At 35.1% G+C, this 15,668-nt stretch overlaps 1 protein-coding gene across 10 annotated transcripts in view; it reads left to right on the top strand.

Annotated features, from left to right (window-relative positions):
* The window catches only part of PPFIA2 (PTPRF interacting protein alpha 2), a 110,563-nt gene that overhangs the window by 38,093 nt on the left and 56,802 nt on the right, over positions 1-15,668 (top strand). For all 10 annotated transcript variants that reach the window (XM_039235566.1, XM_039235564.1, XM_039235563.1 and 7 more), the window contains 2 exons: positions 2,353-2,507; positions 12,289-12,382. In XM_039235566.1, the coding sequence (XP_039091497.1) occupies positions 2,353-2,507; positions 12,289-12,382 (249 nt within the window). The remainder of the gene's footprint in view (positions 1-2,352; positions 2,508-12,288; positions 12,383-15,668) is intronic.

Raw genomic sequence — 15,668 nt, 5'->3', positions numbered from 1 at the left:
TCAGAAATAAATTTTAAAAAACATTACAAATTTTAAAAAAGACATTTAAAAAAACATTTAAAATTTAAAATACCTGTTTGTAATAGCGGCTCATCCTATGGTGCTTTCCATCTGCCTACAAAATTGCAAGCAGATCACTATAATACATAGCATAAACAATCTAAGCGTGCAGTTCACATCTTAAATATATGTCCTTTCACAAACTTATCAATTTCAGCATCTTGAGACACATTAGTGACATGACTCTGTATAATGGCTTGGTATTAATACTTTACGTAAGAATGTGTCTTCTAAATAGTATGAGTTTTACAACAAATAGCTTAAAAACAGAGGTTCTGTACTGGCAGGCATTTGTTCCTTTCTGTTTTTTTTTTTTTATTTTTAATTTCAAATGTGAAAGTAAAACCCCAGTTACTCCAGCTTCAAACTATATGCTTTCATCCTCCTAGAAAAAGGACTCATGTTTTAACATGTGAAAACCTGTTGGTTTGGAGTTTAGAGAATGTGAACTCATTAAAGACTATGAATAAGTCAAGTAATTCATCATGGTGTTGTCAAATGAACAGCTCTAGAATAGATAGCAATGTATCTATTGTACCTCTCCTATTAATACAGTGTCAGTTACATTGACTAGGAATGGAGTCCGGAGCAACTGCTTGGAAATCATTTCAGTTTATCATGTACCTAAAAGAATACTTGAGAACTATAAGAAAAAACAAAGAGATCACTAGAGCACATGAGTATTTGCTATTAAATCCCACGTAGATGATTTAAAATTAAATGAATGTGGCACTGGGGTGCCTGGGTGGTTCAGTCGACTCAGGTCATGATCTCAGGGTTCCTGAGTTTGAGCCTTGAATCAGGCTCATTGCTGTCAGCGCAAATTCCACTCTGGATCCTCTGTCCCCCTCTCTCTCTGCCCTTGCCCCACAGGTGAGCTCTCTCTCTGTCTCTCTCTCTCAAAGAAACATTTAAGGGGCACCTGTGTGGCTCAGTTAAGCAGTTGGCTCTTGATTATGGCTCAGGTCATTAAGGTATGGTTGTGGGATCAGGCCCCACGTTGGGCTCCATGGTGAGTGTGGAGCCTGGTTAGGATTCTCTCTCTGTCCCTCCCCTATTCACTCTCTCCTTCTCTCTCTCAAAATAGATAAATAAATTTTGAATGGTTTTTAATTTTAAAAAAAGAACAAGTGGGTACACACACACACACACACACACACACTAAAATGACCAAAGGACAAAAAGAGAGACACAATCAAGAAACAGGCTCTTAATTGTAGACAACAAACTGATGGTTACCAGAGGAGGAGGGGTAGGAGGATGGGTGAAATAGGTGATAAGGATTAAAGAATACACTTAGGGTGCACTGAGTAATACATAGAGTTGTTGAATGACTATATTGTACACGTGAAGCTAATATAACACTGCATGTTAACTATGTTGGAATTAAAATTAAAAACTTAATATAAAAAAGAGAAATAGGCATCTCATAAAAACAGTGACAATCTGCCAATACCAACTAGAATTTTTTTCTGGTTAAGATTTTTCTTCTTTCACAAACTAAGTTAACCATTAAAAATTTGCCTCTTTTCTGGTTTCCTCACTGCTCATTAATCTCTCTTAAAGGAAGAGATCAAGCTACTTCATTTGCTACTGCCTTGTTTGTTAATTGATCTGTGCATCTATAGTTAGCTACTGGGCACCTGGTGGCTCAGGTGGTTAAGCATTCGGCTCTTCATATTGGCTCAAATTGTGATCTCAGGGTTTCTGAAATTGGACCCCACTGTCAGGCTCTGAGCTGAATGTGGAGCCCTCTTGGGATTCTCTCTCTCCCTTTCTCTATCCCTGCTTACATTCTCTCTCACTTGCTCTTTCAAAATAAATAAACTTTAAAAATAGATATAAAATAAATAAACATTTTTTAATTAAAAATGGCTGGAAGAAAATCAGGTAAAGCTGTGGGCTGGAATAACAGCTTAAACTTCACTGTTAATTCAATTTAAATGTCTTATCATAGGTCATTATGTTTAAGACTAAAAAAACATACTCTGAGATAGAAGTAGGTCAAGGGTTACTTGCTAAATAATGGATGGGCATTTAACATGCATTTGATAAGCCAGCCTATGTTCGTTGATTGTATGAAAATAATGGGGGAAATCAAGTAGAACAACATTTTTTCCTAGACAAAATTGGGAGGCCCAAGGCCCTAAGGCTGAAAAAAAAAAGCACTATGATGAAGAGCAAATGTAGGAGGAAAGGAAGAGAATAATTGTTCTTTCATTTGTCCCTTTATGAAGGAACAACTCTGTGTACCTTGTGGATGAGCAGTCTGCCCTCTTTTGTGTTTTGCAGTAGTTTATCTGCCTCCCTTGAGCCAGAAAGCCTTGGGCTTGGCAGTGCCAATAGCAGCCAAGACTCTCTTCACAAAGCCCCCAAGAAGAAAGGAATCAAGTCTTCGATAGGACGTCTGTTTGGTAAAAAGGAAAAAGCCCGACTTGGGCAGCTCCGTAAGTGTGCATGAATTTGACCTTCCACTGCCACTCACTTCTGAGAGTCTGTCTCATTTTCATTTCATTTCTCATCTGCATTTTTCTTTTTCCTACCTGACAAACTTCCTTTTTCAGTCAGCTCTGTAAATTCAATTTAGCCGAATAATGTTTGACCAAATTTACAAGGGAAGAATATTGTAAAACGTACAATTCTTTTGATTCCTCTGAATAAGAAAAGCTAGATGTTATTTAGTACTGACTCTGATAGACACAAGATCTCTATGAGACAAGTGTTATTACTGCTATTCTTATTTATTGATGAATAAACAATGTCTTAGTAATTTATAGAACTGAAATATTCATCTTAGTGTGTTTAAAACCACTGAATATACTGCCGCTTAAGGCACAGATGTCTATAAAAGATTTTCTGTTGAAAAAAATTGAGATGCCCTCAAAAAATCTATAATACTTTTTAACCAAAATAAATAATTATGATATTCAGAGCAAAAAAGTACAGGTTTCTTTATTTAAAGCTATCACAGCTTTCCACAAAATAAATTCTACAGTATGTAAGTGGGGCACAGAAGAAGGAATAGGGCAATAGGGATTGTGTTAGTTAGTTATTGTTAGTCACTAATGGAATAAAAATATACATCAGTACAGGGACACCTGGCTGGCTCAGTCAGTTAAGCTTCTGACTCTTGATTTCTGCTCAGGTCAGAATCTCACGGTTTGATTTGTGAGATTGAACCCATGTTGGGCAATAAGCTCTCAGTGCTTGGTATTCTCCCTCTCCCTCTCTCTGTGCCCTTCCATGGCTCACACTTTCTCTCTCTCTCAAAATAAATTAATAAAGTTTAGGGGCCCCTGAGTGGCTCAGTTGGTTGAGCATCCAGCTTCGGCTCAGGTCATAATCTCGTGGTCCATGAGTTCGAGCCCTGTATCAGGCTCTGTGGTGATGGCTCAGAGCCTGGAGCTTGCTTTGGATTCTGTGTCTCCTTCTCTCTCTGCCTCTCAAAAATAAGTAAACTCGTGCTGTCTCTCTCTCTCTCTCTTTCTCAAAAATAAGTAAACATTAAAAAAATTGTAAATAACTATATATAAAGGGGATGCCTGGGTGGCTGTTTGTTAAGTGCCCAACTCTTGATTTTGGCTAAGTCATGATCTCATGGTTCATAGGTTCGAGCCCTGCATTGAGGGCTGCACTAACAGTGTAGTGTGTGCTTGGGATTCTCTCTCTTTTCCTCTTTTGGCCCTTCCCCCGCTTGTGTGTGCTATCTGTCTCTATCAAAATAAATAAATAAACTTTAAAATAGATAAACAAATAGATAGATAATAGATAGATAGATCAGTACACTTGAAATGACCCTAGGTAAATATACACTTGGTGTGTGTGTGTGTGTTTGTGTGTGTGTGTGTGAGTGTGTGTGTGTGTGTGTGTGTCTTCCTATATGTTTTCTTCTGAAATCTCTTTTCATCATATTGGTTATTTGTGATTGAAAATTCTTTTTTCCATCTTTTCCTATTTAACTTATAAATATAATTAAACTATTAAAAAATATTTAGCTCCTACCTCCAATGGTAAATGCTGAATAGAATAATACAAATCTCTTAGCACTTTCTTTAGTTTCCCATATAAAAGAATGATTACTTACAAGTAATGCTCCAATCCCTGGCTCACTTTTCTGACCTGGCACCAAAAACATTTCTGAAACTAATATTTATGTTTGCAGATGGACACATGTAGTATATTCAGAAGTGCCTTTCTCAACTTCCATAATGTAAAACCCACACAAAGCATCAGAAACCATGGGAAACTAAAGTGCAGCCAGCTGTGTGACTAAATGTTACTCAGCAGGTGCATTAAATCTTCTTCAGACTTCTGTTTCTCAGGAGAGAAACTCCTTAGGCTATTAAAAAAATTATTGCATAAGGAAAGAAGATAGAAGATGATTATTTTTTAGATGTAAAATATGCATGTCAAGGCATTGTTTGAATGTTTTATTTGATAACTATTTATAATTTTACCAAATTTTTTGTCATAGCCAATATATTACAGTGTAATTCACAATAGCATAGTTATTTTAAACTGTTTTCCTAACATAGTAATCATTTTATTTATTCTTATTTAAACATATATATTCATTTTAGAATCTATAATTTACTTTTCCCTTTTAAAATATATTCAATCACCTTTCTCTTTTGGAATTTTTTCTATTTTTATTTCAAATTTAACTTTGATGAAGAGTTACTGAATCGTTAGAAATTTTGCTAACAATATTCTGTCAAAATTAAGGTATCCAAAATATAACTTAAAGTCCAGAAAAATATACATTCTTCTAGAAACCTAGCCTTTCTTACCTATTTTTAGTAACTGCGTGTCTTTATGTCAGACCAGATATAAAGGGAATCAGTCATCAACTCCATCCAAATTATAAACTAGCAATAGTTATCCATGATCATATCATCACCCTGGGAAGATTTCTGAACCCTGAGCAATTTTGTTTTACCCTGAAGAACAAAAGAGTTACCACATAAACAAAGCCAGGGTCAAAAGCATGCTAAGGACTGCAATACTGATGAGGAAGACAGTTACAAATATCTATTTCTATGGAGCTATGTTGAAGGTGAATCCAAGCTCCTGGAGAAGCCACAGATAAAAAGTCTTTGCTGGAAATAAGACTTGAGTAAATAAGAAGAAAATACAGGCACAGGTAGGTTCTAAGAAACCATATTTGTCCCAAAAGAATATGGTACATGACACCACTGGTTCTTTGTTTGAAGGATGTGGACTCAGGTCTACATTTGTCTTGGAAGGTGTATCCAGGTTGTAAGAGGAAGAATGTGAAAACGTATCAAACCCAGGGACTACCACCTACTAGTGCTGCTTTGTGCATCAGAAAAGCTAAGAAAGAATCTCTAGTGGTTATTACCTTAATACCTTGATCTGGAAAATTCAGATACAGTCACTGCCAATTTTCTTTCTTTATCGATGAGAATAGAAATAGAAAAAAATGGCATGGTAAGTAATATGGTATATGGATGATGGTGTCAAGGAACCAAATTTGAGAGCGCCGAATCCTAATCACTAGACCACCAGGGAGCGACACAAAGAACCAAATTTGAAATTTTGGACCACGTCCTAGTATTTTGAACTCTTAGTTAAAGAGTTTAGCTCATAAGGGGAAAAAATTAATCTGAGAATAGTTCTGTTACATAATTCTAAATGAAATACGGTATGTAGGAAGAAAACTGTCTAAACAAAACTATGAAAATGTTCACTTGGTCCCATCAGGAATGATAAGCAACAAAGGAGAAATTTTAATAGTTTGCAGAGGAGAATATTGGTAAAGAGGGTGTTGTTTGCATTATATAATAATCTGAAAATCTAGGATTATAAGATAAACTTCAGGTACGATGGATCAGTTAGTGCGACTGCATTAATAACCCCTAACCATGGTGAATCAAACTAATGTACAAATAGTCTTCCTACTTTGAGTGAATAAGCATATATTGAGCCACTTTTAAGTTTCAAGTACCAATCATGAACCTTAATAAAATGGCTAAAGCATAACTGTTGGCATCAAGCAACTTTCAGTTTAGTAAGAAAGAGTACATAAGCATATCCAACCTTTTATTAAAAACAAAACAAAACCATCAACATATTTTTGATCCAGAAAAATTTTACCTGATACATTGTCTATCCTACCAGTGTCGCTAGGGAAAAAGGGTTTGAACCCCACAATCTATGACTATATATCAATTGTTGGAATCCTGACTGCCTTGCCTTTTAATTTTATCTGAAGGCATTAACCGATTTTGAAGCAAAACAAATTAAAGTGTGTTAAAAATAACTGTCAAATGACACTCATTTGTTTCTTCAACAAAGTTACTCAGTAAGAGAACAGGAAAGTCAGTGGGTGAGCTGTGACTCATGGCATCCCTGTGGACAAGATGTCACAGTGGGGCCTGGGTGATGGAAAATTCAGTGAGGCTTGTAACTGGTTGAATAATCCTCCTATTATAGTGCTAGTAAGTGCAATATGACACCTTGGATCAAGGTTTCTAATGGCCTAATTAGGATTCACTCTGTCCTTGGTCAGTACATCCCTGGTCACTTGACATGAATATTTCAATAGCATAGCTATCTGATTTATGGATTATTGATATGGATAGGAACCACAAATGAAAAAAAAGTGTTATTCCTAAAAATTATCTCAAAAACTCAGTTATGGAGGGTTCAAAATATCTCTCCATATGATCTTAACAGATTCTTTGATTTACTACCTAGGGAAATACCAGCTCTCCCAGGTCATCAGAGAACTCCAGTTATAATGACTGTAAAGAAAAAAAGAACAAAACACACATGACCATCCTAACTGATGTTAACACTGAATGATAAGGGAAAAGAAAAGAGGCCACTGGGGTGTCTAGGTGGCTTAGTCAGTTAAGTGTCTGACTTAGCCTCACGTCATGACCTCACAGTTTTGAGTTCGAGCCCTGCATCAGACTCTGTGCTCAGAGCCTGGAGCCTACTTCAGATTCTACGTCTCTGTCTCTCTCTGCCCCTTCCCCACTTGCCCTCTGCTCTCTCTCACACTCCTCAAAAATAAAATAAACATTAGGGGCACCTGGGTGGCTCAGTTGGTTAAGCATCCAACTTTGGCTTAGGTCACGATCTCACCGTTCATGAGTTCGAGCCCTGCATCAGGCTGTGTGCTGACACCTCAGAGCCTGGAACTTGCTTTGGATTCTGTGTCTCCCTCTCTGTCTCCCCCCTCCTCTAGATGAGCTCTATCTGTCTCTCTCTCAAAATTAATAAATGTTGAAAAATAAAATAAACATTAAAAATTTAGGAAAAAAGGCCATTGACGGGCACTGTAAGAGATGACAAGAGAAATCAGACAAAGAGATTTTTAAGAATAGAGACTTGATCCAGTAGAACCAAATGTGACAAATCTATGAAAATGAAAACAGTAAAAAAGAAAAAATATATTAAATTGAAGAGGCAGTGTCCACGATTACTAATGTATAAAATACATGTATCACTAAGTAAAAATAAATACATAAATGTATAAATAAATACATAAATAATATAAATAAATACATTTCCTAGAGAATTTTTTGCCTACTGAATTACAATTGTTTCCTTTATGGTCATTTGACAGATTGTATTATAGTTGCCTGAACTCCTTGACCTACTGTAATCAGCATAATGAAGAAAATAACTTCATAATGACAAAAACAATATCAACATTGCACCAGGATTATTTGGCAAGCACCTTTCTACACATAAAATTTGTGTGGCTTGTGCTGGCCTTTACTCCCAAATTTACATTGTTCCTAGATGCAATGGAGCCAACAGATACAATATAAATTCCACAAAGTATCTATTAGAGATGACTCATACTCTGCATGGTAAAAGGGCCTTTTGTGAAGAAAGCACTATTTAGCTTCAGTTATGAGAGCATTTATCATGTACCCTTTATGAGCCAGGCCCTGTATCGAGGTGTGTTATTCAGAGAGCTAACAGACTAACAGATACAGAGCAAAGAAGTAACCATTTATAAACTCAAAGTGTGTTTAAATCCAAGTGAATGCTATGGTTTTAATACTGAAGAGAGATCAGATGAAAGAAGAGATGAAGTCACCAGTGGGCAACAGATTGCAATCTTAATCTCTCTGGAGTAAGAAGCCCCTTGTTAAATACATTCTTCTATTGGACAAATGGAGAGGCACAGACCCTGCAATGTGGGTTTTGGCTAGAAATTCCTACAGTCTTGTACCTCAAGGGCCAACATGAAATAAATTATTTTGAGTGGCATCTAAGAGCCAAGAAACAGAGATATTTGCCCTTACAGTCTGGATGAACAGAAGGCTCAAACCAGTACCATTCATAGATCCAGGTATATGAGGGTCCTTTTCTGAATTCCTTGGTCTGGGTCTTAGGAAGCCTCGTACTTTACAATACTTTCCTTGGAATTTTCTGTCATCCTTTCTGGTGCCTGGGAGAGACTGGGGCTGGCAGAGCTAGCTGGGCAGGACTATTAGCCAAGATTTGGACCTGTGTGGGTCCAGTCATCGGAAGCACTGATTTTTTTTTTTTTTTAATTTTCCTTTCAGACCCTAGGACAAACCAGGGAAGCTGTGCCATCTGGGCATGGTGCCTGATCCAACCAAACCATATGGATTTGAGTCCCTGTTTCTCCCCTTCAGAGTGCACACTGACTCTCTACCTCATGCTTGGGGTCAACCAGATATCCCAGAGAGCCCAGACTTACACCCATAAGGTTGCTCTGGGACAGTAGCCTAACTCTGTTTCCAAAAGGGTGATCTGACAATTACTCACTCCTGCTTTATAGAATGATATTGTATGATGTTGGACTACCAGATCATTGTCATGCTGATTTGAGTTATTCAAAACGTTTATGTAGAAACGAAGCTAGAAAAAAACACTTCAGTGGAATACCCACATCCACAGGAGTGGACCTGTGTCCAACAATTTCAATACCTGAAAGACCTCACCAGAGTAAGTATGCTTAGTGACAGCACAGAGAACTTCATTGACTGCAACGATTTGGACTTGGCATTTGCCTGCAGAAATACTAGAGTGGCTATTGGCAAAGTGATAAGCAATTTATTATCTAAGTAATCCACTGAATGATGAAACTCACCCCTTGTATTCCTGAGTACCTCATGCCATGAACGGGTGGGGCTGATGATATGCGCTTCATACTCCTAGAAGACCTCCTGAAGAGTAAGTAACCCCTAGCCTCCACAGGCTAGGTGTTTCATATCAGGGGCACTCTTGGATGTAAAGGACACATTAAAGGATTTTCTTATTTAAGAATGCTTAGAATCCTTGTTCTCTGCCCAGTATCTATCAGTTGCCCTTTGCAGTCACCGTGACATCTGAATATGTGTTTCTCTCCTCCAACCAACATACACAAATATTCATATTTCTTCTGGGTATTGGTACTGTCTGCAGTTTAGAACCGCCGGGATATATAGAGCTGCCCAACAGAAATGTAATTCAACCCGTAAATTTGAATATCATCTATAACATTATGAAAGTAAAAGGAGACCAGTGAGGTGAGATAAATCTCAATAATTATTTGTCTATATATCAGAAGTATTTTAACATGTAATCAATATAAAATTAGATATATTCTTTTTTTGCACTACATTTTCAAAATCATATGTGTTTTATACTTGCAACACTTAATTTGCACTAGTCACATTTCAAGTGCTTCAAACCCTTGTATGACTAGTATATTAAAATATTGGTATAGATAAATAGGTAGACATTCCGAAAATCCACACAGCCGTATGAACTCACTACCAGCTGGGCAAGAATGAGGCAGACTCTCTCCAGATTTAGATAATCATTCATAAAATAAGAGTTCCTAAGCTGGTTTGGCTGAGATCATCCTTACCAGTAGCCAGAACCTGAAATTGGATGGATCAGTTCTATCCAGAAATGTTTTAACTGGGCTGAAAACATACATGTGACTAGACTTTTGCTCTTGCTCAAGGGTACCGTCCTGCTTATGTGATGCTTAAAAATAGTTGTACCTACTATGACCATAAGTGTCATTTTCTATTGGCATTTTGAAATAGGATGTAGCCATAATTCTCTATCAAGTGCTCTATTCAAAGGATATTAGATTTTGAAGTATTCAGAGTATTTCCAAGCTCTTCCTGCTTTTTTTTATGGTTTTATTTATGAGAAACAATTCTAATATCTATTTTCCAGGGTCTAGTTTTGACTCAACAATATTCTTCTAGAGCTTTCTTTCTCTCCCAGAGCTTTTTTTATGTTATTTTTGCTAATTAAAATATTGGGTTCTTGAAAACATTTAAATGATAATTTAGATATTCTTCTTTGCTCAGAAAAAAACCAAACTCCTGATTCATACAACCACTTGGTGGTTGAAATGTCTCATTGTTTATTTAATGGATCTACTTCATCAGTCTGTTTGTCCCCATCTGATCTAGAATTTTGTAACATTTAAGGGAATCATTCATTTTCATTTCCATTTCAGGAAAACAATTTTGTTACTTGTAGTCTGTGAATAATAATTTATGGCAAGTCCATAATTATATTTGGACTATATTATATAATAATAATTATATAAGGCAAGTACACTGATGAAAGAAATAAAATATTCACATACTGTGAATAAATGGAAAATCCCACATTTAAAAATGACCCCCAAGAGTCCTTCAGTCAGCTACTGGATGACTTTCCCAATGGTACCAACAATAAAATTCTTTCATAATAAAAAATTTTAAGTATTAGTTCACATGTGCGTAATTGAATAAAATAAATTTTTGTCCCTGAACTCAAAATTATTGATTAGATCTAGATAGCAATCAATATGTTTCAATTAAAGAGGACTGTATTACAATTATACAGTTTGTTAACAGTTACTAGGCTATGAGATTAACATTTATTCCAATGCTCCAGAATCAATAGCATTGAGTATTATAAATTATTTGCTAAAATAAATTATGAAAAACAGCAACAACACAATTTGTCACTGACACTTTAATAAGGTATTTTTTTTCACTAGAGAAAACATAACCTGGTCAAGCTCTGCAAATGTGAAGTCAGGAAATTACAGTGACAGAAGAGTAAAATTGTCTTCAATAATTTTATTTATTGATATATTGGTGGTGTGTGTGTGTGTGGTGTGTGTGTGTGTGTGTTTAGGAGTAGTAGTAGTAGTAGTAGTAGTCTTTGTAAAAGTTAGTATTAGCTTAATTCTTTCTACCTAATCTTGTGCTTAACTGGAATTGAAATCTCTTTCATTTAAAAAATATATGTACTTTAACTCACTTGAAAATAGTGAACATTTTTTCATTTACATTGACTTCATGTTTTTTGCATATAGTAAATGCCAAAAACAAAACAGAGTCCAGGATTAAGTTCTCAGTTTTCAAACTGTAACAAAGAATTTATGAATTAACTATATGTTTATGGACCCTGAATGAATGAATTCCATTGTAAAATGGGTAATTCTGTTTGATGCCCAACATACTTTTCTTTTTTCTTCCTTTCCTTGGAAGGTTATGTATATTACATATTTTTCAACACTAATAAAAATGATACTATACCAAATAATTAGTGGCTTGCTGGGTAAAAACCATTCTTACTAAGATCTTTTGAAGATACAGGGTTTTTTTTTTTCAGATATAATTATAAATTTTACAAAACAAAACAAACCTGCCAGAACATATGAAGTTCTGGAAGTAAGGCATATACTGAAGGATGAAGGAGTCAGCCAGGTGAGGAAAAGAGGATGCCAGAAGCAGGCTATGAAAAATCTTTAGAAGTCAGCAAATGCCTCTATATTCTCTTGATTTAGAATTGAAGACATGCACCCAATTGTGTTCATAGGCCTATCATTTATCCCATTATGTATCAAATATATCAAATTTCAAATGTTGAAATAAAATCTCATGCACTACACAGATATGTGCTCTCCTTTTTCATAAGAAGAAAAAGAGACCTTGAAGCTTGTATGTTCCATGGACTGTATATTCCATAGATTATGTATTATGTTGCTGGTGGTGTAAATAGTAGGTGAATAGTTACCTCCCCTTTTCATTCTCTCAGTGTACGTTCATTTATGTACCCATGCCATTTTATGCATGCTGGATTAGCAATATAAGGACGATCTAAAAAAGAAAAAGAGTGTGTGATACTGAACAGCTGATCAAATAACTTAAAAAAATTTATTTTCAGAATTGACCCAATGTATCCAACCTAATATGAATAGTTACTTCTTCACAGGAGGATTTATGGAGACTGAAGCTGCCGCTCAGGAGTCCCTGGGGTTGGGCAAACTTGGAACTCAAGCTGAGAAGGATAGAAGACTGAAGAAAAAGTAGGTTTGGAGATTTTCTTCCTCCATTTTCTAACTTGTACTTTTTATCATTTGTGGGGAATCAAAAAGACGGTTGTTGGAAACAATAGACTAAGGCCACTGTTGTTCTCGTTTTCCCTATTACTACTCAGTGCTGGAGTTTTCTGGTTCTACTGAGCTACAGTTTGAAATAGATGTCCAAAACTCTGATGTGTGGTAGAAATTGACAGTTTCTTCTAAGAGACCAATGCATTGATTGCAAAACTCACATGTATTTAAAATATTTAAATGTAGCCCTGTAAGTATGTGATAATCTATTTGATGCAAAATTTAGTGCTGAATTAGTATGATAAAAAGGGAGCATATACCATCCAACTTTGTGTTTCCTCTGAAAATTAAAACATCTCCTCTTACACTGGAGTATTTAAAAGAATATTTCCCTGACTGATTGAACATAAACCTATTTTAGACCCAGAGCAGATTGTTTTGCATCTGGCAGGAAACTGATAGTGTATCTTTTCATTCACATATATAATATGCAACATTTAAATGACTTGCAAAATTGGCAAATGTTGAGTCTTAGCAGCTGTTAGAAAGCTAGTGGGTCCATAAATAACATATTTTTAAGATAGAAAGTAACATTTGCAGCAATGAACTAGTACCTATAGAACATGTTCTTTAAAAGCCAAAGGATTTCTCCATTCCAGAATCTATTGGTTGGTTACTTCTTTTCCTTACCTCCTTCCAATATACCTATTACATTGTGTTTGTATTTTTTATGTTTACCTTCTTTCCTAGGAAATAATATTCATTGCTGTAGTCATCATTATGGTAACAGATATGCTCATTGGGTTATAACATTTGGGATAATCAATTTACTTCATATTTTTTCTTCTTGTTTTCTTTACAGATGTTTACTAATAATGAGGAAATACAAACTTACAAGTTGTAGAAGAGCTCACTAGCCCAATTATTTTCTACATAGTCAAATTATATATGTCTCCAAATTTGTATTATATTAAATTTATATATACATATATATCCAAATTTAATAGGAATACTGTGGAGAAAAAAAATGACCTTGAGAATATTATTTCTTGAATACACGCCAAATGCTCAGTTCCATTCAATACTAGTAGATATTTCTTTTTTTATTACTGACACTCAAAAGTATAATTAAATATTATCACAATCTGTTTAAAATCTCTTTATTTATTACTATCAAGGAATGTTTTATTCAGTTTTATGGTTATATATTGAGGAAACATTCTTGTAAAAAATTGTCTCTTTTGATAGACTCTTTAAAATTTATTTCAAGTATAAAGAATTCTCAATTTTCTTTATTCAAAATTACTTTAATTCTAAAGGAATAAGAATAATGAAAGCCCAGCCTGGCTAATGAACTTGTTTTATTTCACTTAAAAGTTAATTTTCATTTCTCCTGTAATGAAATATTTACATATAATGGCAATTTGGCCTGTTTTCACATTGCATACAAGGATGATATTGAGGCAAACCACATAGTTCATTGGTTGTTTATGGAACCAAATTAAATGTCCTTTTCAACAATCACTAAAATTAAACATTCCAATTATGCAAGATTTAAACAATAGTATATTTAAATTTTATCTTTTACTATTGGATTGACTTAATGTTAACTTTATGGAATTATTTCTCAAATCCTGACTACCCTCATAGTCAGAAACCAATTTTAATTCTGGACTTACTTTGAAGATTTTACTGTACTTGATTTTTGAGTTTTATTTTTGCAATATGTTTTGGCCAAATTATAATTTTATAATGTGTTAAATAAGCTACTTGTCTTTAATATTAAGAAGAATAGTAAGAAAATTTTATAATAATAACATTTCTCATAGAATAGTAGTATTTGGGTTAAAATGGATCCAACAAGACAAGGCAGAGTTGATTGATAGAAGGACAGGAGTATTTCTGGTATTACTGATTATTCCATGTGTATAAACAGGTAACCAGTATTTATGAGATGTATGTAAATGCTAATACTTACTCAGGACTTGGATGACACCATGCCTTACTTTCTGGATTACCAAAATCTAATATAATGAGTTTTATAAGCTAGACAAAATAAATTATTTCATGTTTATTATCTTTCAAGATGGAGAAAAAATTCAAATAACAGAAAGAAAAACAGAACAATTTCTTTCAAAATGTTGAACAATTATAGGCTTATGTGCATAGTCGCAACGACTGTGGCTTCTTACCAATTGTTTATCTACATTCTATCCATTGATCGAGCCAAATGATGTTTCTAGGATGAAGTATTTAAGACCTATGTTCTCTGCCCCAAAATTCCTATCAGAGCTTCCTTGGTCTCAATGAGAATAAGCAGAGCTGAAGAAAAATCTTATTTTCAACTCTACGAGCATATCGGGTATCTACAGTTGACAATCTGTGGATTTAAATTTAATTGAGAGAAATCTTATCTAAAGAAGTTAGTTATGACACATTATTTTTAAAACCATATGTGGGAGATACTTACAGAGAACAGCATGCAAAATAGTCCAAATTCTTGCAAAGTTCAGAAATCTGTAATGTTGGCGTTCTCAAACAAAGGTCTAATTTGAGGCACATTTGCCACCCAGTATACTAAACATACATAGGTTAGAACAGCTTACTGGATCTGTGTCCCTACTTCATTCTACTTTTACTTTACTTTGTGATGTAGGCATTTGTTTTTCTTATATTTCTAGTTATTTTCCTATGATCAGAAATAGGAACAGCACAATACTTGATCTGCTGAAGCACCCACTGTTCAAGAAAATCTTGCCAACCTTTCCCTTCCTGAGTTGGGTAATCTGAGTTACCACTCAGGTGCTATCCCATCAGAACACCATCTCACCCAGGCCTGAAGTCGCTCTACTATTGTTCTGCCTGGTTTGCTTTTACTGTGCCTTATCTTTGCTGCACTTTCCTTTAAAGCTTTAATTGTATTCATTGTTCCAGCAGGTTTACAGAGGGTACAGTAAATACCTACAATGATTCTGTCTAACTGAAACTCATCTAGTAATTCTTTGAGTAAAGAATATTTACTGGTCTTCCCCACTAAAATTTGACCAGTTTTTCTGTAGCCTCACGGTATAGCTCTCCTAATATTTAAGCACTGAGTCACTTAATACTCTCAATATGTTCTCTTCATATTAAATTTGTGATTCTTATAGTTTTCTTGATGTTGGCTCTTCTGGAGTGTTACTGCTCTCTGAGATCTTGTCCATCATCCTTTGTCTGGTTTCAGTGGACTCCAGGCACCTTCTCTGACTTAACACATACT

This window comes from Hyaena hyaena, unplaced genomic scaffold (genome assembly GCF_003009895.1).
Source record: "Hyaena hyaena isolate Hyena2069 unplaced genomic scaffold, ASM300989v1 scaffold_99, whole genome shotgun sequence".
Lineage (NCBI taxonomy): Eukaryota > Metazoa > Chordata > Mammalia > Carnivora > Hyaenidae > Hyaena > Hyaena hyaena.
This window is presented reverse-complemented; position numbering and strand designations above follow the sequence as displayed.